The 22,580-nt window shown below is 34.5% G+C and overlaps 4 protein-coding genes across 5 annotated transcripts; 3 read left to right on the forward strand and 1 right to left on the reverse strand.

Annotated features, from left to right (window-relative positions):
* Positions 1,749-6,433, forward strand: LOC18586035 (telomere repeat-binding protein 3). The gene is made up of 10 exons (XM_018129390.1): positions 1,749-2,013; positions 2,726-2,845; positions 2,971-3,817; positions 3,941-4,144; positions 4,233-4,295; positions 4,378-4,457; positions 4,555-4,799; positions 4,905-5,222; positions 5,395-5,458; positions 5,923-6,433. Exons 2-10 carry the CDS (start codon positions 2,765-2,767, stop codon positions 6,145-6,147), a joined length of 2,127 nt encoding a protein of 708 aa, XP_017984879.1. The 5' UTR covers positions 1,749-2,013; positions 2,726-2,764; the 3' UTR covers positions 6,148-6,433.
* LOC18586036 (scarecrow-like protein 30) lies at positions 11,639-15,319 on the forward strand. Its single transcript, XM_007009171.2, has 3 exons — positions 11,639-11,733; positions 12,143-14,702; positions 14,908-15,319. Exon 2 carries the CDS (start codon positions 12,378-12,380, stop codon positions 14,589-14,591), a length of 2,214 nt encoding a protein of 737 aa, XP_007009233.2. The 5' UTR covers positions 11,639-11,733; positions 12,143-12,377; the 3' UTR covers positions 14,592-14,702; positions 14,908-15,319.
* On the forward strand, positions 15,479-19,198 carry LOC18586037 (ribosomal RNA large subunit methyltransferase E). 2 transcript variants are annotated; one of them, XM_007009174.2, is made up of 7 exons: positions 15,479-16,449; positions 17,170-17,286; positions 17,367-17,453; positions 17,548-17,610; positions 17,707-17,808; positions 18,369-18,618; positions 18,704-19,198. In XM_007009174.2, the coding sequence occupies exons 2-7, from the start codon at positions 17,209-17,211 to the stop codon at positions 18,814-18,816; spliced, it is 693 nt and encodes a 230-aa protein (XP_007009236.1). In that variant the 5' UTR covers positions 15,479-16,449; positions 17,170-17,208; the 3' UTR covers positions 18,817-19,198. The 2 variants fall into 2 exon arrangements, with proteins under 2 accessions (XP_007009236.1, XP_017984841.1); XM_018129352.1 differs by having other exon boundaries at positions 17,185-17,286.
* Positions 19,367-22,474, reverse strand: LOC18586038 (protein FIZZY-RELATED 3). Its single transcript, XM_018129346.1, has 10 exons — positions 21,639-22,474; positions 21,328-21,450; positions 21,079-21,183; positions 20,774-20,953; positions 20,587-20,649; positions 20,275-20,469; positions 20,076-20,177; positions 19,921-19,983; positions 19,746-19,814; positions 19,367-19,651 (listed from the first exon to the last, which is right to left on the reverse strand). Exons 1-10 carry the CDS (start codon positions 22,140-22,142, stop codon positions 19,598-19,600), a joined length of 1,458 nt encoding a protein of 485 aa, XP_017984835.1. The 5' UTR covers positions 22,143-22,474; the 3' UTR covers positions 19,367-19,597.

Genomic DNA, 22,580 nt, shown 5'->3' on the forward strand with positions numbered 1-22,580 from the left:
AAAAATGTAATTAATGATTGATAATAAAAGGCTCGAAATTGATAAAAACCCGTATGTGGGTATTTGATTTACCAATAGTTTTATGAATTTTCAATTACAATGGTTAAATTATTTTTTTTGTAAAGTAATATATTTGATTATTAAAATTAAGAATCATAATCACTTAAATTGATTGCAAATTTTTTGTCTTAATTTAATATAAATTAAGAGTAAAAATGAGAGATAATTAGCATATAAATTATTATCCTTCAACACAATGGTTTAAAGGGGGTTAGGTAAGAAGTTACCAAACTTTTGAATCTACTCTTGTAATTTTTTTTTTCATTTTAGCTTTGTCTTTTATATAGAAAAATTAAGGGTGTTTTTGTAAATCTCATTTTTATAATATAAGTGAGAGATTTGATGAGATTAGTGGTATTGTTTTTAAATACTATTAATGCAATGATGAGATACTAACTAATTGTTGTTTAATTATCACTATTTTAATGAAATGTGACCACTTGACTAGCACATCAATATAAAGCTTGGTGACTTTAAAATATGATCACTAACCACCAAGCTATATGCATTAGTTTTTTATTTTTATTTGTTTAGTATTCACATACATACATTACTCTTCCTTGTAATTACTTGTGTTTATAAGGGAAAAAAATGATTCTTATCGATATATCAAAATATATGATCAACTTAGTAATCATTGGCACCCAAAAAGATTATTAAAATCTCTTCTTCTTTTTTTTCAATTCAATTTATTAGAGGTGAATGATCAATCGGTTCGATTTTAAATTTTCAAAAATTGATTTACTTACATTTCCATAAAAATAATAAAATCGATCAAATTCTATCCTAAAATCAAAATAATCGAAACCTATTTATGGTCGGTTAACTTGATGGGTTTTTCTATTTTGTTCAACCTTTTATATTATATATAAAATATTTAATTAATTCTATTAATGATTATTTTTTAATTATAAATTTTGAACATTGAAAATTAATTGAGTAACTGAATAAACTGAATTCAATCAATATTAATCGATTTATTCAATTGATCAATACTTGCTGTTACAAGCTACGAAGATATTTTCATTCAAGAGATAAAGATTTTTATTTTATATTTTCTTACCAACTAGGTTTAATTACCATAGCAGTTATAATCTCTTGTAAGAAAAATAAAGTCAAAATAAAATCTAAAGTTCTAATCACTTTCTTCATTTAGATTTTTTCATATGTATGAAAACAAATTAATCGAAATTCACTAAAAAAACTAAAAATATTGTTAATAAGTAAATATATTATTTGTATTTTTATAGTCCAATATGTTTGTGATTCATTATATTTTTATAATTTTTAATTATTACAAAATAATAAAATGCCTTTCCTGTAAACCTTGCAAAACAAAACCAATGAGAAAATGAGTGCACGATACAAAAGTAAAAATGCCCACAACAAATCCGAACCATGAAATATTATTTCTTTTTCTTATCCCCATAAATTAAAAAATAAATAAAAAGAAATCTGACAAGCTTTCCTACAATCATACGGCATCCACGTGGCATACCTATCTGGTTTTCGGATATAAAGAAGGGGTTAAGAACCGGTCACAGCCGAGAAAGAGAGGGGGGGTTTTAATTACCTTCTATTGCCGGTAATCAACCGGCTCATCCGGTTTTGTGGTCAATAACTATAAAGATATATGGGGTTTAAGCTCTCCCTCTTTTATTTATTTATTTTCTTGGTGGTTTTTCTTTGAAGGGTTTTTGTCTTAAAATTTTCCTCTCCATTCCAAACCACATAAAACTTTTTATTAAAAAAAAAAAAAAGAAAGAAAAAAATTAGATCTTATTTATATGAATTTCAATTGAATTAAATTTGGGGATTGTTTGGATTCTCCGATCTCTGTTTCTCGGGAATCGTTCAAGGAATTTTCTCAGGAAAATTTTCATTTTCAAAACTTTTGTTTTGTATAAATGTATATAGGGATTTAAGAAACTGAAGTTCGTATCAATTTAAAAGGTGAGTGTTTGCATTCTATTTTTTCTGTTGTTGTTTCTTAGGTGAATTCTTGCCCCTCTTTTTCCCATTTTTTTCGTTGAATTATGCCAAATTATGAGGCAAATTGGGATTTACGTAAGTGAATTTCGATTCCAGTGTTGATTTGGATCGGGATCTGATCTGTTTCCAATGGAAATTTGAAATTTCTGATGAATTTTGAGGTTTATGATATTTTCATTTTGGTTTCTAATTTTAAAGTAATTTCTAAAAGAGAATGAGAAATTGACGTCTATTTTTTTTGGCGAATAATGGTTTAAATTCTTGTTTGACTTCGAGGTTTTCAATCATATTTAAATTTAAATTCTACTGTGGAAATGTAATTTTAACGGAATTTTGAAATTTATCAAAGTTACGCAACAATATTCTTCTTTTGAGATAGTACTATTATAAGTTTTGGGATCTGTAATTTGATTTGTTCAATTTTCTCTGTAATTTGATTGGTTCAATTTTCTTTCTTTTAACGCTGGCCATTTGATTTCTGCTTTTCTGTTCTTTTACTTTTTGGGGTTTATAGTTAAATTTTTTAATTTCCTGGGTTTTTGCTTATGGATCTGCTTATCTAAATAAAGCAAAATGAAATTGGATCATTTTTGTAATTATAAGGTTTGTTGCGGTTATCCTTGTAATTATACTGATATATGGGCTTTTTCTATTTTTGGATTGGTTTTTACAGGGACTTTGAATGAGTTGAATTGTCATGCATGCCTGAGATATGGTGTTTAAGAAGAGGTTGGATTATGGATTTAACGCCTTCAATGTTCCGAAAATACCCCGAGCCCCTCGATCAACTCGGGTATGTCTTTTTTTTTTTTTGTAACTTAGTTTTTAAGGTTGCATGTTGATTTATGCCTAGTTTTTGGTTATGTTGAATTTTGATCTAACTTGATGAATAAAAATGATGGTTGTTGTTGGTTGCAGAGGAGGGGTCAGAGTAAGAGGACAGTTGATGACAGTCAAATTTGCGCGTTTGAATTGTTAGCTTCTTTAGCCGGGAAGCTATTGCAGGAGAGTGAAAGTTCTGCTTCTAGCAATGCGTCTGAAGGTCATGATCATGTTTCCATAGGTAAAGATGTCGTTAAACAGGAAATTCAGTATGATGATAAGCCGTTGAAAACTGAATGCTTTGAGCAAGGAAGTTGTGAAGCCAGTGTTGTCGCCTCGGTGTCAACTACTGAAAACAGTGACAATTTGAAGGAATTTACTCATGCTGAGAATGACGCCATTTTGGAGCGCACTTTGATAAAGACACAGCCTGCTTTCTTGGAGCAAATCGGTGGTGATTCAAAGTCTGTAATTTGCAAAGGCAATGTAGCATATGGTAATTTTCCTTGTAATGCTAATGTAGATGGGTACTCCCCTGATATTGGGGAGTTGTGTGATGGTAAAAGTGAGAATGGATTTAAGCAAGAGCAAGACGCCAGGGGTTTGGAGACTGGGGCTTTGCATATTGCTAATACTTGCCCCTCAAAGGATCCGGTGGAATTGTCTATGACATTTCCTCCACCCATTAATTCTGACAGAGATGTCAAATTGCCATCACGCAGGGACCCTGTTCCTAATGCTTCTTTTTCAAGGCATAGGAATGATATTAAGTTAGGTAGTAGAGATGATGACGAAAACTTTTCTAGGTTTAATAAGCTTAGCAACAGGTTTAAGGCTTCTAGGCCTCCAACACGTATTGGAGACCGAAGAATAAGGAAGTTGCTGACATCCAAATACTGGAAAGTCGCTCCAAAGTTGAACGATTTTGAAAATTCTAGAGCTGGTGAGTGCTTCCAACAGTTTTAGCATTCATTGCATGTCCATTTGTAATTGAAGTTCATTTACCATCTTATGTTGATGTTCATGAATTATTCTCTAGCTGATTTTTGTTTTTGGGATACTTTAGGAATAAAGCCTCTATATCGCAAGCGGAAAACTTGTTACAACTATGACAGATGTCAATATGACACACTTTATAAAAGGAGGAAGTTCTCTGACCGTAGCTCAATAGTAACTTCTGATGGAGGGAACAGTAGTGAAAGCGTTTCTAATTCACCTGGGAAGGTTATGAATGGAGATAAGAGTAGCTCAGCTGCATTGTCCCATGGAGGTGCTTCCCAACTGCAATTATCTTATTAATACTTTTTAATTTAGAGATGTTAACTAGTTTTGCTGAACAATTTTATTCTGCTCTGTAGGATGTGGGGTATCCTCCTTTCTTACAGGTCATCAAGCATCCCACCCACCCAAGGATTCTCACGGTAAAATTATTTTTGATGGATTGCAGCTTACTTTCTTCTGGTTTAGTGGAATGTCTTATTTGAGATTTGTTCTTTTGTACAGTGAAATTCAGCATTAAGTCCTTCAGGATTCCAGAACTCTATGTTGAGGTGCCAGAAACTGCAACTGTTGGTTCACTGAAGGTATAGAAATACGTGTTCTTTCTTCATTAATGAATATAGTTGTTTAGTTAATGCATGGTTTCTAACTTTTTATATTGGTGTTACTAAATGTGAGCAGAGGACAGTAATGGAGGCAGTGACTGCTTTACTTGGTGGTGGAATACGTGTTGGGGTACTCCTTCAAGGGAAGAAGGTGAGAGATGACAGCAGAACTCTATCACAGACTGGTATTTCCTGTGAGGACAATCTGGATGCTATTGGTTTCACTTTGGAGCCTGGTCCAGCTAAAGCTCCTCCACTTGTGTGCTCTGAAGAACCACCACTTTTACTATCATGTGAAGCAGCTCCTCAAAATTTAATAAGGTGACTTTTGGATGTTTCATTATAGGTTGTTTTAAATCACTTTATTTCATGCATATGCATTATGAGTTACTTGTACCTTTTGATTAATTAGTGCTTGGTTTTCAGCTCTCCAGCCACTCCAGCTGTAGATACAGGGATTCTTGATGCCTCACCTGACCCACCTTCACTGACCAATTCAGCAAATCATGTGGATAGTAATAATGAACCGGTTTCCTCCCAAACTGACATGCTAACTGATCAAAGTCTGCCACAGTCTAGAGCTCTGGTTCCAGTTCCAGCAATGAACGTTGAGGCACTAGCTGTTGTTCCTGTCAATCAGAAAAGTAGAAAATCTGAGCTTGCACATCGTCGAACAAGGAGGCCATTTTCTGTGTCTGAAGTAGAAGCATTGGTACAGGCAGTTGAGGAGCTTGGCACCGGAAGGTATAATTTCCTGTGCTGTTATTCTACTCATGTTTCTTTTGCTTCTGACTCCCCATTTTCATGGGTTCGCTGAAGAGGGTAAAAGCAATCATTTCAATTCGCTCTGTTGAAGAGAATGCAGCTTATAAGGATGTCCAGAATTTAAAAGTCATTCTCCTTCTGGCTTCTGCAGGTGGCGTGATGTTAAATTGCGAGCTTTTGAGAATGCTGAACATCGAACTTATGTGGATTTAAAGGTAAAATACATTTTTTCCTATTCTTGTGTAATGAAAGGGACATGGGTGATGAAGGGATATCATGAAGGATAACCAATAGAGCAGATCCCTGGGGGTACAGTTGAGAAAGTAATCAGTTTGCTGCCAGACAACCAGCGACCTTTATTTAATGATATACCATGCTTTCTCTGAGCTTAAAGTAATCTGTGTTGTATACCATGCTTTCTACAAAAGCGTATAAAATTGGGGCGCAACCTAGCTGAGTCTTGATTAGTGTCTTATGCCTATTAGTGTAACCTAGGCTTTCGATAATTCTTTTCATTCCCATATTCATGGCTAGTTCAATTTTGTCACTGATCTCTGAGCTTATATTTGCATTTATCAGGCAGGCCCTTCATTAAGTAATGTGTTTTGCACAATTGGGAATATTTTGTTGGTATTAGTTGGATTGACTGTTACTAATTATGTGTTACTGTTGTCTGCAGGATAAATGGAAAACTTTGGTTCACACTGCAAAAATTTCCCCCCAGCAAAGAAGAGGAGAGCCCGTACCCCAGGAGCTCTTGGACAGGGTCTTGGCAGCTCATGCCTACTGGTCTCAACATCAAGCTAAACAACAAGGCAAGCATCATGCTGGAACTTTGAGGCTTACCGATGCCCAAGCTGACAGAAACGGAGTTGCAGCAGCTATTCCAACCGTGATGATGTAAAAAAGAAAGGTAAAAACGTTGACAAGGACAGGGAGAAAGAAACATGTACAAAATGATTCTCATTTATGTAATATTCTCACACTCACCTGATTCATTGCCAGCTTCCCATCGTGGAACCATTGGCATCTGTAAATGATTCGATGAAATAAAGATCGTTCTAACCAGATTTCACAGTACGTTCTTTTCTTCCCCCCAATTCATTTGATTTAAATTTGTAATTCATATCATTGAATTAGAAAAAAGAAGAAGAAGAAACAGAGATTCCTGTAGTTTGTATTTCCCTTCATTTTGTCAATAGAATATTTTCACTTAATTTGATTTTTGTGGTAGTTTTACCAACCATATTTGCATTGACATGAAAAAATAGTTGTTGGGATTGGAGAGTTGGCTGTCACTGTCAGAAATTATGAATGCTAACCGACAGATTTCAGGACAAGGCACAAGTAGATATTCCTCTGGATTTCTGGGTTTTCCATTGGGATTGATAATTGATTCCTTTCTTACATCTATCTTTATTCTATAATCTAAATTCTAGGTTCCAAGTTTTAACACCCTTTTCCACCTCCGGTCCATTAAGCACACAAAACCTTACCAAAACCTTGTTCGATGCTAAGCAAAGTTTGGGTTAGTTTTAGACAGCAAAGCGAAGGACATCGCTTCATGTTCTAGACTTAGGTTCTTGTTCCTTGCACGTTACACCATGTGACTGAGTCAATCAAAAGCTGTTTCGTTTCGTAGGAATTCAGACACTTGAAATCAAACAATGGGAAAGACGTAGGAACAGGCAACAGCAGGGATAGAGATCTTGGCCATATTTACGCAACCATTAAATTTAATATATTGTTAAATAAATAAAGCACATGTTCATGCACATGGAGTGAAGATGGGGAAATGGGGATTCTGCACCTTCCCAGCAAGTCTTGGGGGTGGCTTGGATGCTCTTCAATGAGGCCTTTGGGCTCTTGGGGCTTTTTAAATTTATTGATTCTAATGGCATGATTGAGAAAAATATTGAAAATGAAAATAATTTTCAATTTTGGGTGATTAATCCTTGAAAAGAATCATCATGGATTATGTACGGATTCATAACTTAATCATTTGGTTTCATGATTATTTTTATGAACATTTCAATGTTATAAAATTTTCTTGAATTTAGGATACGAAATACGTAAAAGAAAAAAATTTTCTTAATATGTATTAAAAATAAAAAAGAAAAAGATTTTGGGATAGAGCACGAACTTGTTAAATGACATATTACACCTTGATTTGTCAAATTTATACTCGATGTAGTAAATATCTAGGAGTAATTTGACTTAAATTGGATCCCTTGATTTAGTAAAAAAAAAAAACCCATTATTCTCTCTTAATTTTCGATTTTCGGGTTAATTTTACTTCAATTTTGATCAATTATTTTTAATTAGAATATAGATGTTTTTTCTTATGAAGATTGAATTATGATAGAGTCTAAGAACTATTTAATGCTAAATTATAAGATCCTTCCAACTTTATAACATAGGAGAAGCCTTTTGCAGTCCAATTATTAAATTTCTTGGTGGGATTTGTTTGTAATTCACTAAAAAAAAAACCTTTTTTGCCTTTTTTTTATTTTATCAAATTTTAGAGGATCCAATATTTGATCTCATATCACTTTCTTTTTTGGAAAGAAATGGAATCAACTTGGTTACTTAAACATCAAGGTGACCACTGCCAATTTGGAGCATATTCTTCAAGAATAATTTCATTTGTCAAACGGTCTTTTTCTTTTTTTTTTAATTTTGTAAAGGCCAAACCCAATTTCCACATCTTGGGCCTAGAGTCCCTGTTCTCCTATACGACGCCGTATTATGGGCTTGACTCGAAAGCCCATTCTCTCTCTTCGAGATCCATTAGACATTTGATTACATAATTGAGAATGATCTTTTTTTATCTCAGTATTCAAATTCGAGATCTTGAAAATTTTTAATTTTTAATATTAATATTTTTTAATACATTTATCGTCGTCGATTATTTAACGTAACGTACGCACTTCATAAACGTCAATTATGATCATTCATGTATCAATTTTTACTTGTGATATGAGTATCAAAGAGATTGGATTCCTTTGCTTTTTTGAACAGTTAAGCAATTTAGACCATTTCAAAAATCATGATATTTAGTTCATAACTCCATCAGTGATTAAACTAAAAAAAATTCAAAATCTGACCCAACATGGACAGATCATTAAGGATTGCGGGCCCATGTTTGTGTGATTCAGTCCGCACACATGGTTGGAAAAGTTGGACAGAACAATCCAAAACCTGATCCTTTTTGACGAATACATTTGGGCGCATGATCTTGTCTTGTCAGTTTGTTTTGTTTTTTCTTAAGATTATGACAAAAATCATTGAATCAAAACCCAGAAGACTACTTTTACCTTTGGGATGATTCTTCCTAGAAGCTACAGTCAGCCCATTTTTTATTTTACTGTGGGCATAGATAATTTGGTGGAATTACAGTAAAAAAAAAAAAAAAACCTCTTTAGGCTTAGCTAGTATCTTTATCACTGATAACTTGACAACACAATAATTACCTTATCTTTTTGCTTTGATGTGGATGGGAAGAAAAGGGCAAAAAAATATTTTTTTATTAATTTAATTACAATTAATTAGTTCTTTATTCTCATGTATTACAAAAAAAGATTAATCATTTCTTTTCGACGAGTCTTTGTCCTAGTTAAAAATGGGTTTTAATACTCTGATTAGGTGTGATAATAGGCCATTTGATTAAATCTTATTTTATTTAACGAAGTCTTTAACTTGTATTAGATTCGTTAAAAATAATAAAGCATAGTTTATGTAATTTTAAATTGAGTTCGGTAGTACAATTATTCATAGGGAAGGGATCAACATCCCTGGAACGTCTATTCAAAGAAAGGTATCATTTAATTACTTGTTATCCAACTTTAATCTTAATCCTTGATTTCAATCATATTTTTCTTTAGAAAAAAAATTGGGTTTTGACTTCCTCTAACCTAAACATCTCTCCATTTTCTTTTTAATGATAGAACCCCCACCCTGTAAAAATTCTTTCCATTTAGGTGTACCTACCCATCATGAATTTAGAAAAGTAATTATGATTAATGTAAGAATTTAAGTTAGTGAGTTTCATTAAGGAAATAATTTTTAATTTGTATTAGTGCTAGATGATGAGGATGGCAAGAGGGAAAAAGGGTCAAAACATCCAATGCATTATTAATCCATAAGATATTATTGGTTCCTAATTAATCTAAGTGGACAATTGTTGTAGCATGATGGAGGCTTCCACCTTTTTATATATACAAATTTTGTTAACTATTGTTTTCAAATATATTATAGTACTATTTATTGAGAGTATTATTATTATTATTAAAACCTTCTAATTTACATGGCTAAACATTTATTAAGAGATTGGAATCGAAACCAGAACACGTTAAATAATTAAAATTTTAAAAATATAAAACTAAAAATAAGGGTAAATTATATTAATTCACTTCACTTTTGACTATAATTACATGTGAATCTATTAATTTTCAAAATCAACACTCCGTTTCAAATGTGTAAACCACTTTAATGCTTAAACGTGAAATGTCTAAATGTTTTTTTTTTCTTTTTTTCACTATTTTTCTTTTTCTCAAATCAACTAATGACGCTCCTTTATACTGACTGGTCACTTTGAGAGCGAATCTGATCATGGAATGCCAAATTTGGCCGGATCTCCCTGAGCTTCCTTAGGGAGAGTCGTCGACCGTGGGTGGTTGGATGAATTTTTTTTTTGAAAAAAAAAAAAAGAAATTTAAAATAAAAATTATAATTTATATAATGATAATTTTTAAAATTAATAAATAATAAAATTATCTTAAAAATATTACCATGTTATCAAATTTACAGAATATTAACGTTTGATTAAACTTATGTGTCGAACAAAAATAAATATTTTAAGATAAATTATTCATTTTAAAAATTAATAGACCTATATTTAATTATAATCAAAAGTCAAATAGATTAGTGTATTTTACCTTAAAAATAATGGTACTTTATGTAAATAATATAATTTTAAAAATAAAATCACAACTAGAGATTGGAATCAAAACTGAGATACATTAAATAGTTCAAATTCGAAAATATAGAGATAAAAATAAAAAGAGACATATTTAAAAAAAAATTTTAATATTTTTCTCTTAATTTATATGGGATCAACCTTAAAGCATTAATTATGTCGGATAAAGACACAACAGGAATAAAACAAAGACATTACTAGTGATGGCGTGTCTCATGGTCTATGGTCCCCATTTGTTTATTCCTACACAATAAATTTCCCTACATTTTGCTTCCTCACTCTTTCCCTTTTCACATTATAAAAATAATTCCTTTGATGAGAAAATTTTAATTATAATTACTCAAACAAAGTAATATATATATATAGAGAGAGAGATTTTTAATTATTTCCTGTCTATTTTGAAAACCCATATTAGTATATGCATGAAAGACCAAAAATTAAAATTTGTTGTAGTGATTTAGGGAAAAAATTTTAAGCAAAGATTCTTATTACTTAATTCTAATAATGGTTAGAAACAAAACCTAAATATGGTTTCTTGAGTATTTTGCTAATTTGTTTAACATCAAATCATTCTTAAATATGTCTAAATTGAGCTTAATATAAATCTTTCAAAACCTGTCACGATTTCATGGGATAATTATTTTTTCTTCAAAAAGTTAAATTTAAAAATCTTGTAGCACACACCCTCATAAGTATTTCAAAATCTTTTATTTCATTTAATAGGAGATTGAAACATTGCAGACGTGACGTTACCATAAATACAATTAATAACCTTATTTAATTAGAAAATAAAATGTCATGAACAAAGTTGTCCTTTAATCGAAGAATTGCAAGCTTGCATTAGCAAAGAGCCAGCAATGATTCCATATAAGAAGAAACCACTCTCATGAAAGTTGATTGACTTTCTTTGATGTAGCTTTGCTATGATTAGCACTTTGAAATAACTATCATCCATCATTCACCCACACTTCTTTTTAACCAACAAAAATCGAAGCAAATATTTTAAAATAATATTCCATTAATGTGGAATTATCATGATTTTTTATTAAAAATCAATAATATTTTTAAATAATTAAAAAAAATCATTCAGTATTAATCTTCGAACCGGGGTTAATACGTTTGTTACATGTTCATTTAATTAAATCAAATAATTAGGGCTTGTATATATTATATGGAAGTAGTAATTTTTTGAGAAATAATTGTAGAAATAAAATAGAGAAAAATGATAATCGCATGGAAAAATAATTTAAGAAAACATAAAAAACAAAAGCAGCACTAACGATCATTGAAGAAAACAAACGGTCAGTGTCAAAGCCAAGACATGAATGGACGGCTAAGATTTAACCAATCACCCGCCACGTTAAATCGCCATGGAGGAACTATGATCATCGTCATCTTATTTAACACATCAGTTCTTTTGTACCCAACCATAAGAGTGCTTTCTCTGTTTAACTCCAAAAAGTTAAGCCTTGTTCGGTCTTTCTTCTCTCTCTCTGTGAAACTTTCACTGAGGTACTTTACTTCTCTTCATCTTTTCTCTGCTCTTTTTACAGTTAGTTTAGCAGTAGCTTGATGGGTTTTTAAGGTTGTCCTTTTAAACCTTAAAGAATCTCTTTTTTGTTCCTTGTTTGATTCTTATATTGTTCTGACAAGGATCATTTCTATCTGGGGTTTATATATATATATATATATTCATTTCCCTTATTCATTTTCTGAGTACATGTTTGTTTTTATGTTTTATACTGTCCCAAAAGATGATTTTTTATATATATACACGTTATGTGCTGTCCAAAGATCTTATCTTTATGTTGTATACAGTTCAAAGATGTTACTTTTTGTTATTATGATGTCCAAAGATTTCATTTTAATTTTGGACCCAGATTTCTATATGTTTGATGCTGCACTATTTTGACGTTTTTAGGGAATTTTGAGAATGAAGAAACATAATAGTTTGTAGTTGTAAAGCTGTTGTTTTGTGGACAAGTTGCAAGATAAGAAGAGGGGAGGAGAGTTGTCTTTGAGGTTGGACTTTCTGAGTTTTCTTTGTGGTCGTTTAATGTTGCACTTGAAAGTGCAGAACTTTGGTAGTTCAGAATTTTGGATTTGGGTATTGGTGTTGGTTGCTTCTGTGATATTCCTTTGTAAAATATATTGTCATGGATCGGTCGTTGAAGGGACTTTACGGTTCTGTTGATCGATTCAGACTAAACGATGATACTGTGTTGGCCTTCTCTGGTAGGAATTTTGACGATGGGTTTCAGAAAGAAACTTATGTTGATATTCCTCCTTTGCAACCTGCTCCAATGCCGAGAAATTTAGTTCCTTCCTCGAGTGTGAATGAGGAGGGAGATTCACATGAGGATTATGATTTTAGTGATGTAGTTCTTAAGTACATTAATGAGATGCTTATGGAAGAAGATATGGAAGATAAGACCTGCATGTTTAAAGAGTCCTCAGCGGCACTTCAAGCTGCAGAGAAATCATTTTATGAGGTTCTTGGACAAAGTAATCCCCATTCTCCCAAATATGAATTGAAACCTTTTACTGATCAAAACCAAGAGAGCTTTGATGACAGTCATGATCAAAGTTGTTGGAGATGTAGTAGTGCAAGCATTAGTAGTAGCAGCAGTAACTTAGTCGATCTTGGGTGCAGCCATGATTTGGGTGAGCAGAGGTCTTCATCCTTTGCTTCTCAGGCCAATTCTCAGTCATTCCATAGCTCAGGGAACAGTACTGGTAGTGTGCTAGATGGCTTTGTGGATTCTCCAGTGAGTACTCTTAGGCTTCCTGAAATATTTAGTGATAGTGAGTCTGCCATGCAATTTAGAAAAGGGTTTGAAGAAGCAAGTAGGTTCCTTCCAAATGGCCAGAGCCTGTTTGTTGATGTGGAGAGTGATGGATTGTTTCTCAAGGAGGTAAAGGAAGAGGCTAAAGGTGTGGTCGATAAGGCAGAGAAGAATGAGTTCTCACAGAACGGATCAAGGGGAAAGAAGAACCCTTATCCTGAGGATGTGAATTTAGAGAGTGGGAGGAGTAACAAGCAGTCAGCAGTTTACACTGGATCCACTGTAAGCTCTGAAATGTTTGATAAGGTACTATTAAATTGTCAAAGTGTAACTGACCTTCGCAAAGCTTTGCAAGATGAAACAAGCAAGAATGTGCAGCAGAGTGGACAACTGAAAGGGTCTACTGGTGGAAAGGCACGTGGGAAGAAACAGGGAAGTAAAAGGAATGTGGTGGATTTGAGAACTCTTCTGACCCTTTGTGCACAAGCTGTTGCATCTGATGATCGGAGGAGTGCAAATGAGCTGCTGAAGCAAATCAGGCAGCATTCTTCACCTATGGGTGATGGGATGCAGAGGATGGCCCACTATTTTGTTGATGGCCTAGAGGCACGCTTAGCTGGCTCTGGGACCCAGATTTACACTGCTCTTATCACAAAGCCAACATCAGCTGCCGACGTTTTGAAAGCTTACCATCTGTTTCTTGCTGCATGTCCTTTTAGGAAGCTCTCAAATTTCTTCTCAAATAAGACAATAATGAATCTAGCAGAAAATGCACCTAGGCTTCACATTATTGATTTTGGTATTCTATATGGCTTCCAATGGCCTTGCCTCATACGGCGTCTCTCATCTAGACCTGGGGGACCGCCTAACCTAAGGATTACAGGGATTGATCTTCCACAACCAGGTTTCCGCCCAGCAGAAAGGGTTGAAGAGACAGGGCTCCGTCTTGCAAACTATGCAGAGACTTTCAAAGTTCCATTTGAGTTCCATGCAATTGCACAGAAGTGGGATACCATTCAAATTGAGGACCTCAGGATTGATAGTGATGAGGTGCTTGTTGTAAACTGCATGTACAGGCTTAGAAACCTACTTGATGAGACTGTGGTTGTGGAGAGTCCAAGGAATAAAGTTCTGAACTTGATCAGGAAGATGAATCCTGACGTTTTCATACTGGGAATTGTGAATGGTGCCTGTAATGCTCCATTCTTTATTACAAGATTCAGGGAGGCTCTCTTCCACTATTCCACTTTATTTGATATGCTTGAGACTAATGTGCCTCGTGAAATTCCAGAGCGGATGCTGATTGAGAGGGAGATATTTGGGTGGGAGGCAATGAATGTCATCGCATGTGAGGGTGCTGAAAGAATTGAGAGGCTTGAGACATACAAGCAGTGGCAGGTCCGGATTTCAAGGGCTGGGCTTAGGCAGTTGCCATTGAACGAGGAAATCATGAAGACAGCAAAGGAGAGGGTGGATACAAGCTACCACAAAGACTTTGTAATTGATGAGGATAACCGGTGGTTGCTTCAGGGGTGGAAGGGACGAATTGTTTATGCACTCTCTTCTTGGGTGCCTGCCTCTTAAGTGCATATTTGTTACTACTCACAGAAGGCAAGGTCTTGTAAAATGCTGTGGTTGGATTGCAGCCTTTCGTGCTTAGGATTTCATGATGGATTTCACATATACGAAGATAAGGTGCTGACTTCCTATATCATTATAGATAAAATCTCTCCCTCTTCTGTCTCTTGCAGTCTTACTCACACACTCACTTATATGCACGCATTTAGACATAAAGACACAAATGCAGAAAAATATGCATACCAATCTTGCCATTTTTGTTGCATACAATAGATAAAAAAAAACTTTATATTGACAATTATTGACTGCATTTTATGAACAGGCTATGTAAGTAAGATCTTGCTGGGGCTTTTTCTCATGCTGTTGAAGACTTAAATCGGAGGTGGCTTACTGTTATTATTTAGCAAAGCTCATGCATCATTTACCAATTACTATATTGCTTTGGCAGTTACGTTATGGTCTGAGTTAATTACATGTATGTTCATAATACATAAGAAGTACCAGGGAATAACAGCAACGGAAATGGCTTTTACACCCACATTACCTTAACGAAACAGCGATGAAGTTAGGTCAAAGCTAGCAATTTAGTGGGAATGTAAATGCTATTTAGAATCTCTTCAGCATAAAGTAGTTGCTTGTTGTCAGTTTTTAAGAGGTTATGGAACTCTCTTTGTTTTGCATTGGGTCTCACATTTCCTTTAATCAATCAACATTCTCTTTGGGGATTCAAGTTATATCTGCTAATATTGTTTTCAAAGTGGGGGAGAAGGGTGTTTAGCTGCTTCACAGTTGTATATGATATTGGCTATAGAATTCCAATGAGTAGCATTAACATACAACACTGTTTAGACTTTCCTGCCATTTTCTTAATGGAAAAAAACAAACAACTTCAATGTACCAAATCCATTAACAATATCTGATGGAATAGTTAGTGAAATGGGCCCCATCAACATATCAATCCTGAGATCTTTCTTTCTATAATATGAAGTAATGACAATTTGTTGTGGGGAGTCACCCTCTAATTAAAAAGTTGCTGCTCATGCTTCTCTATATTATTTAATAGTTTTAATTTTGTAGCTAGTGGCATGGATGCATGCATCTTACTTGGCATTATCTCCATCACTGTCATGTTCAACTGCATTAAAGATTAATCCCTGCTTTTACATTAGATTATATATGTTTTAGACTTGATACTGTGGAGTGTTGTTATCTGTGAGTGGTAGTAAGACTTTATTGATTATCCTTTACTTAATGGATAAGTATGCCTAGGATTGGATGAACAATCCCTAGGTTTTCAATAATTACCCAATCATAGTTGTTGCTTACCAGGACCAATAATTTAAGGTGGAGGGGGGTTGAAGAATTCTTTTTGTTATTAACCAATGGACAGCAAGAAAGAGTCATATGTGCTTAAATTTATTAGATGATCAATGCTGACAAGGGAACTGCTGGTGAAAATCTTTCACTCAAAATAGTTTTAAAATCTATACACAAACAATGCATCATGTTGTTACAAGTAATGTTGTAATCAGATTTACGCAGTCGTAGTACATAAATTCTGTGTTTTAGAAGTCAAATGTTGCGGTTTATGGTCATATAATCAAATTCTTCCTTGTTAATTATCCTATATAATACTAACCAATCTGTTGTTAGGGAGAGAGCTGTTTTTATGCTGTAAATGCCATAGTTTGATCATTTGATGTCATGCATTACGTACAAGGAAAGACTGAAAATGCCATGTCTAACATTTTCCATGGGGCAGTTTACCAAATCCATATACTGAAGAATACTGTACATGCCATTGGTACTATACCTCAATACCAGTACACTTTCTTCTCATACGTCAGGGTTCAGCTCTCTTCCGGTACTTTTCACTTTTTGGTATAAAAGTTTACGGTAAATGATTTAATTTTATATATGCGTAAGTAGTTTGCGTAAAAAAAAAAAACGGATGTATCAAAAAATAATAATTAAAAAAAAACTATTATTATTCAAGCGAGGTGATGTGATTTGAGAGGGTAACAAGAAGAGCATAAAAACCAATATCTCAACAATTAGAAGCAATCAACAAACATCAGTCAGCAGTCAGAGTCATGAGAATTTGATTACGTTTTTTTTTCTCCCTTTGTTAAGGAATTATTTGGTGGACGTGCCTAACTGCCATAGACATGTGAACCAAGATGAACAATGTGGGATTAGATGTTTAACCTTTAGCACAATTATTAATGGACTTTATTATTGACCAAAATTTGATTGATTAAGATGGATTTAATGATTGATTTAGCTTCCTCAATTTAAAAAAAAAGACTTATATTATTAAAAAATTAGTAAATAATTACAGTTTTTAAGCATTCATATATTACTATTTCTTAATATATACATATGGATTTTAATTTTTTAAAAAAATAATATGATAAATAATAAAAATATCAATCCAAGAGAGTTTAAATAAATTGAAATGCTGAACCGGGTCGAGATGAGTATCCGAACCCTATCCAAGAAAGGCCCACCCATAATTACAGGCTTAATGGGCCTTAAATGGGCTTTCAGGCCTTAAAGAAGAACTGAGGTTAACTCTTAACAGGGTTTAACTGAGAAGAGGGTTTTAGAGATTTGCTGAAAGATGAGCGGAGCAGGAGCACCGGATTTTTTCTACAGGGAAGCTCAACGCCTTGGCTACGTTGCTCGTTCTGCTTTCAAGGTTTCTATTTTTATTAACTTCTCTTTTTCTTTCTTTTTTTATTGTTGATTTTTTAATCATTTTTCTTGCTTGATTTTCAGCTGCTACAGATACAGAAGCAATATAAGTTGATAAAGCCAGGTTCTGCTATTCTTGACCTTGGTTGTGCCCCTGGTGCTTGGCTTCAGGTTATCCTTTTTCTCGAACAAGTTTCTTTCTTCGATGGGTATTTGTTGTTTTGTTAGTTCCCTTTGATTCTATGGGCATTCTATGGTGTTATAGGTTGCTTGTCAGAGCTTGGGTCCATTGAAGAATGGTGGGGCAGTTGTGGGAATTGATCTTAAGGTATATTTATTTCTTGATTGATTCATTACTTTTGGGGCAATAGTGCTGTATTTAGTTTGATTGTAATGTGAAAAAAATGTGGGGTTTGCAGAACAGAAGGTGAAAGTTCCTTCTCTTCACTGCGATTCCAGGGTTCAAACTGTTTCGGCTGATGTCATGAAACTACCCAAGCAACAAGTTATGGAACTTTCTCCTCAGGTAGTATATGAATTTTTATGTCTATTATTAGCATATACAACATCTTAAAATTTACACCTCTTAAGAGTTTATGCGGGTTTGTTAGAATTTGAATGTTTATCCAATTAGCCTTTTGAAGTGATTAAATGATGTTTGTTAACTGTTGTCAAATGTTAATCAACCATATATGCAAATAAAATCAGGTTTACAAATTTCTTAAACACTTTTGAATCCTAAGCTGTCTTTGCACCATGGAAGATATTCAGATTTGATATCATAGTGATGATGTTAAACCAAACTTGGCATCATTTGTGGCTTTGATACACTTTAGACCAGCTAGAAAGAAAGTATTCAACAAAAAAGATATACCTGGTATGAAGGAGACACTATGAATGCTTTAGGGAATAAGTTTGGTAATGAAACTTGCTGCCCTGATGGAAGGAGCAGCCCTTTGTTTCTAAAAGGTTACTGTTACTGTTCCCTTATGTCCACACAAAGTGAGTCCTAAGAGGGTTCTTCTGTTTGTCTAAAAGGAGTCTCTTGCTCCTCTTACAGATGTGGTTGGTTTTGTGTTTATGCAGAAAAAAGGGTTCTCAGTTATACTTTCAGATATGTGTCCCTTGGTTTCTGGAATTACAACTAAGGATGCAGCTTTATCCTTTGAGTTAGGTATGCGAGCACTTGATTTGGCTGTTGGTAGAGCTGCCAACCTTTCAGATGATAATTTTCAAAGTGAAGGAGAGTCATACACTTCTGGTCCAGATGATAATGGTGTACTGCTATCCAGAGGGCATCTCGTCATTAAGCTTCTGGAGAGCGAGGATATAAAAGGTGGAAACCTAGCTTGTAAAACAATTATTCTGTTTTGCTACCATTGAACGAAATTTACTTATCACTTTCTTCTGGCTGTTTGCAGAGTTGTGCCAGACCTGCAAATCACTCTTCAAAAAGGCATCATGGTTAAGGCCAAAAGCTACAAGATCCTCATCTAGAGAAATTTATTTAATTTGTCAAGATTTGCAGTCATAGCCAGGATCAGTTTATTTTTTTGGATTGGTTTATTCTTCAGGTTCCAACAACCGGCAGCCAAGATGAAGCTATATCTGCCTGATGTTGCTGCACCTTATGTTCTAGCCATTTTCTAATACTAATGATAAAAACTGAGAAAACAGGTCATATCCAGGCACAGTTTCATTTCAGCTACTCAGCTCTCATCATCAGGTCCCAACAACCAGCAGTACAAAGCTATGCTAATTTTCTTGTCATTTGTAATTTTGTCGGCGTAGCCAGATAAACAGGTCTTGTGACCTCAATGAACCTCTATATATAATTTTCTTATAACTTTTGTTGCACATAGGGTATTTCTGTATGCCTTCATTGTGGAAATGTGAGATGTTGTTGGTGTTATTAATTTGTTTAGAGTTGTGATTGCATGGAGCAACATTTGTGCTTCAAATATCAAATAAAATCTACTTTAATATCTCAATTTTTTTAAGAGAAAACTTAAATGATGTATCCAAGAAAGGTAAGTTGGGATCTCAATTTTGTTAAGCATCAGAAAGAACACTTCAATTAAATCTGCAAAATAGTGAAAATTTCCAATTCTTTCCTTGTTTCCTCGTGTGTCAATTAAACAATGTAAAGCTATGATTACTTACAAATATCAGAAAATGAAACAAAAATATACAAAGATACATTCAAATCCTATCCCTTTTCTATTTTTATGAAAATAGAAAAGAAAAATCCCTTTGTAAATTCTTTCCCTTGATTGCTTTTATGGCAGTGTTTCCATTTACAAAAAATTCAAGTGTCATCGAATGTAGGTTCGTCCTAATGACCAGAGTCCTGTATCTTTGACCGGTGTCTGAAAAAGAAAAAAATGGGTATTGTTAGGAATAGTTGAAGAATCTAATGAAAAAAAAAGGGGTCAAGAACGTGACCAAATATTCCATACTTACTGGTGTTTTCACAGATGGGAAGACATTCCAAAACCTCAAAGTCTCATCCCCTGCTCCAGTCACTATGGTCTGCATGATGAGTATCCAAAGATGGTCTTAATTAGTATATTTTATAAAATGAATGCTTCTATGTATGAGGGTAACATAATGCTACAATGATCAAGGAATCATTAACCTGTCCATCGGGCGACATAGCAAGGTAGAGGACTCGAAGACTATGGCCGGTTAGAGTTGCAACCTAGAAAAAAACAAAAGGGGCGACATAGTTTGGTGCTTTTGCAACAAATGTAAAAGGAGGGTAATAGTGGAAAAACATTTTATTGCTATTACCTTTGCCATTGATGGATACTTCCATACCATAATCTGATTTTGAGAATATCCATGAGTGCTAACTAGCTCATTCACATTCTTACTCCATGATAGATTGCATACCTGGGGGCACAACATTAAGATCGAGTAAATGAGCAAGTTGCAACCTAATTATGCTTACAAATGAAATGTGATGAAAAAGAAGTATAATTGCAAAAACCTGGCTCCCTGTGTCTATGCTGTTCAATTGATGACCATTGGTAGTGTTCCAAAAGCGGATACATCGATCAGCAGTTCCACCACCTGATGCAAGAAGGTTGCTCTGGTGGGGTGACCAAGCAATGGCTTTGACAGCAGCCGTGTGTTCTGTCAATTTAAGAATTGGTTGCTGGGAATGCTGGTTCCAGACCAACAGCTGGTTACCAAGAAAGAAAACCGATTTTTAAGAAAACTGATATTTACTCAGATAACAAGAAGGAAGAGAAATATTAGAAAGAAGAAAAACAGGAAGGGGGAATGAATTGATGATTACCTGATTGTCATTTCCACCTGATGCAAGCTCTCGGTCATCATGTGACCATTTCAACCCGCAAACCTGATGGATTTGAACAGAAGGTTATATTACTTGTTAACAAATGACCAGTTAAGATATTCTACTAAATTTCTGGTTAATGAATAAAGAGTTAATGCAGTGACAGAAAGTATTGATAAAGCTTTACCTCAGATTTGTGTCCAACAAGCTTGCTGACATAGTCACTTGAAACTCGAAGATCATGCTGAAGTATGTTGCGATCCCGGCTACCTGATGATAGGATTCGTGAATTCCAAGCCAAGACACCAGTTCTTGTTTGATGGCCGCCCATGGTTCTGACCCTCTTGCACTGAGTTCCATCCCATACCTATAACAAGAACCAAAATGCTTAAACTTAACTGTGTTGAAGTTCACCCTATGCATCAAATTCAAATATGAAGAATTATTATCTGATGGATGCAAAGTTTGATATAAAATCAACATTTAGCTTACCTGAACTTGACCAAGATTTGTACCAATGGATATGTAAGAACCTTCCCGGGTCCATTGGACACCACACACACTGTCATTTGGCCCCAAATCACACAACTTTGTTACCTGAGAGCAAGATAAAAACATGTTAAACACTTCACACATTCATTTACCGCCCTCAAAATTCAAACAAAGGACCATTTTCAAAGGCAATTCAGTATCAAATTCCTCAATGGTTTCAATTTTACAGATTGAAGCATCCAAACTTACTTTGCTATTTGATGCAGTCCATAGATAAACACAAGTACCCAACCCAACTGCAAGTACATTCTGTGATGACCAATCAACCAGGTTCAAATAGAAGTCATCTTGAAGTGACGGCGCATCCAGGACCTGCAATCATTTAACAATTTAACTATATTATCCTAATTGAGTGATTCACTCCAAAAATTTGAAAGAGAAAAAGCTCAACTAATGCAATATAACAATGTTCTATTTAGAGTTATATGACCTTACAGTTCTCAAAGTTCCCAACTATGAAAATTTATTGTAGCATAGCTGGCAAATAACGACTGAATTACCTTATGGGGGGTCTTGGGCACTTTCCGTGGAGGCTTGGGAGGAGTAGAGGCCTCACTAAAGAACCCACTATCCTGGCCCAAAATGGAAGGAGAATACGGAGAATTAGGTCCAGAATGCTCAGTCTTGAACCTTAACATGTTCTTGTTAGGACTCATAGGTGAACCTTGACCTGCAGGAGAAAAAGAACCAAAATCAGAACCAAAAAGTTCAGATCTCAGAATCCTGGAATACGTTTCATTTCCTCCTTCTTTAGCCGGTGACTCCTTCTCTATCAACCCAAAAGTGTGTAGCCTTGAAGAAGATCTGCATGGAATAAACCTATCGCTACAAGTTGATGATTTTGACGATGATGGTGAAGTTAAACTCGATATCATCCGTGGTGAAGATATCGAAACTGTACGAAACGAAGAAGAAGAACCCGAAAAAGTTTCCAGCCGAAGTGAAGTTTCATTCATTCCAGCAGGGAGGTTTAGACCACTTTTTCTCCTTTGCGGTGAATCCATTTTCAGGTGTTTCTTTGATCTTTCTGAAGCTTTGAGTGCTTGAGAAAAATGGGTTTCTCTTGTTTTCAGAAAAGAAGTTGAGAAATGGAAGAGCTGGAAAAAAGGTTCCCCTTTGGTTTCAAAGAGTGTTTTAGGGGAGCTGATTTTCCTGCCTTTTTTGGGAAGCCTGAAGGGGAAGGTTTGCAACGGTCAAAAAATTCTTTTCTTTTTTGGTAGGATAGAGAGGAGCGGTCTGTGTTATGTGCTTGGAAAAAAGGGCAGAGTAGTGGGGATAGGGAGTAGAGATACTGTCGTTTTACTGTTTAAAGAATTAAAAACGACGTGGTGCGTGCAATTATAGTAACGGTCATTTTCATGAACAAATCAAAGCTCATAAGAGTTGTCAGATTGGTTTAGTTACCATGTAAATGCCAAATAGCCGTTGCTTCTGAACATTTT

The sequence above is a fragment of the Theobroma cacao genome, chromosome 10 (genome assembly GCF_000208745.1).
Source record: "Theobroma cacao cultivar B97-61/B2 chromosome 10, Criollo_cocoa_genome_V2, whole genome shotgun sequence".
NCBI classification, from domain to species: Eukaryota; Viridiplantae; Streptophyta; class Magnoliopsida; order Malvales; family Malvaceae; genus Theobroma; species Theobroma cacao.

Bases quoted from the DNA above. Each gene is read 5' to 3' on its own strand.
- LOC18586035 (XM_018129390.1), top strand. From the start codon at position 2,765: ATGGTGTTTAAGAAGAGGTTGGATTATGGATTTAACGCCTTCAATGTT. The intron at 3,818-3,940 runs GTGAGTGCTTCC...GGGATACTTTAG, and splicing joins TTTTGAAAATTCTAGAGCTG to GAATAAAGCCTCTATATCGC. The intron at 4,800-4,904 runs GTGACTTTTGGA...CTTGGTTTTCAG, and splicing joins GCTCCTCAAAATTTAATAAG to CTCTCCAGCCACTCCAGCTG.
- LOC18586036 (XM_007009171.2), top strand. From the start codon at position 12,378: ATGGATCGGTCGTTGAAGGGACTTTACGGTTCTGTTGATCGATTCAGA.
- LOC18586037 (XM_007009174.2), top strand. From the start codon at position 17,209: ATGAGCGGAGCAGGAGCACCGGATTTTTTCTACAGGGAAGCTCAACGC. The intron at 17,454-17,547 runs GTTATCCTTTTT...ATGGTGTTATAG, and splicing joins CCCCTGGTGCTTGGCTTCAG to GTTGCTTGTCAGAGCTTGGG. The intron at 17,809-18,368 runs GTAGTATATGAA...GTGTTTATGCAG, and splicing joins TTATGGAACTTTCTCCTCAG to AAAAAAGGGTTCTCAGTTAT.
- LOC18586038 (XM_018129346.1), bottom strand. From the start codon at position 22,142: ATGGATTCACCGCAAAGGAGAAAAAGTGGTCTAAACCTCCCTGCTGGA. The intron at 21,451-21,638 runs GTAATTCAGTCG...AAATGATTGCAG, and splicing joins TGCCCAAGACCCCCCATAAG to GTCCTGGATGCGCCGTCACT. The intron at 19,815-19,920 runs GTTAATGATTCC...CTCATCATGCAG, and splicing joins CTATGTCGCCCGATGGACAG to ACCATAGTGACTGGAGCAGG.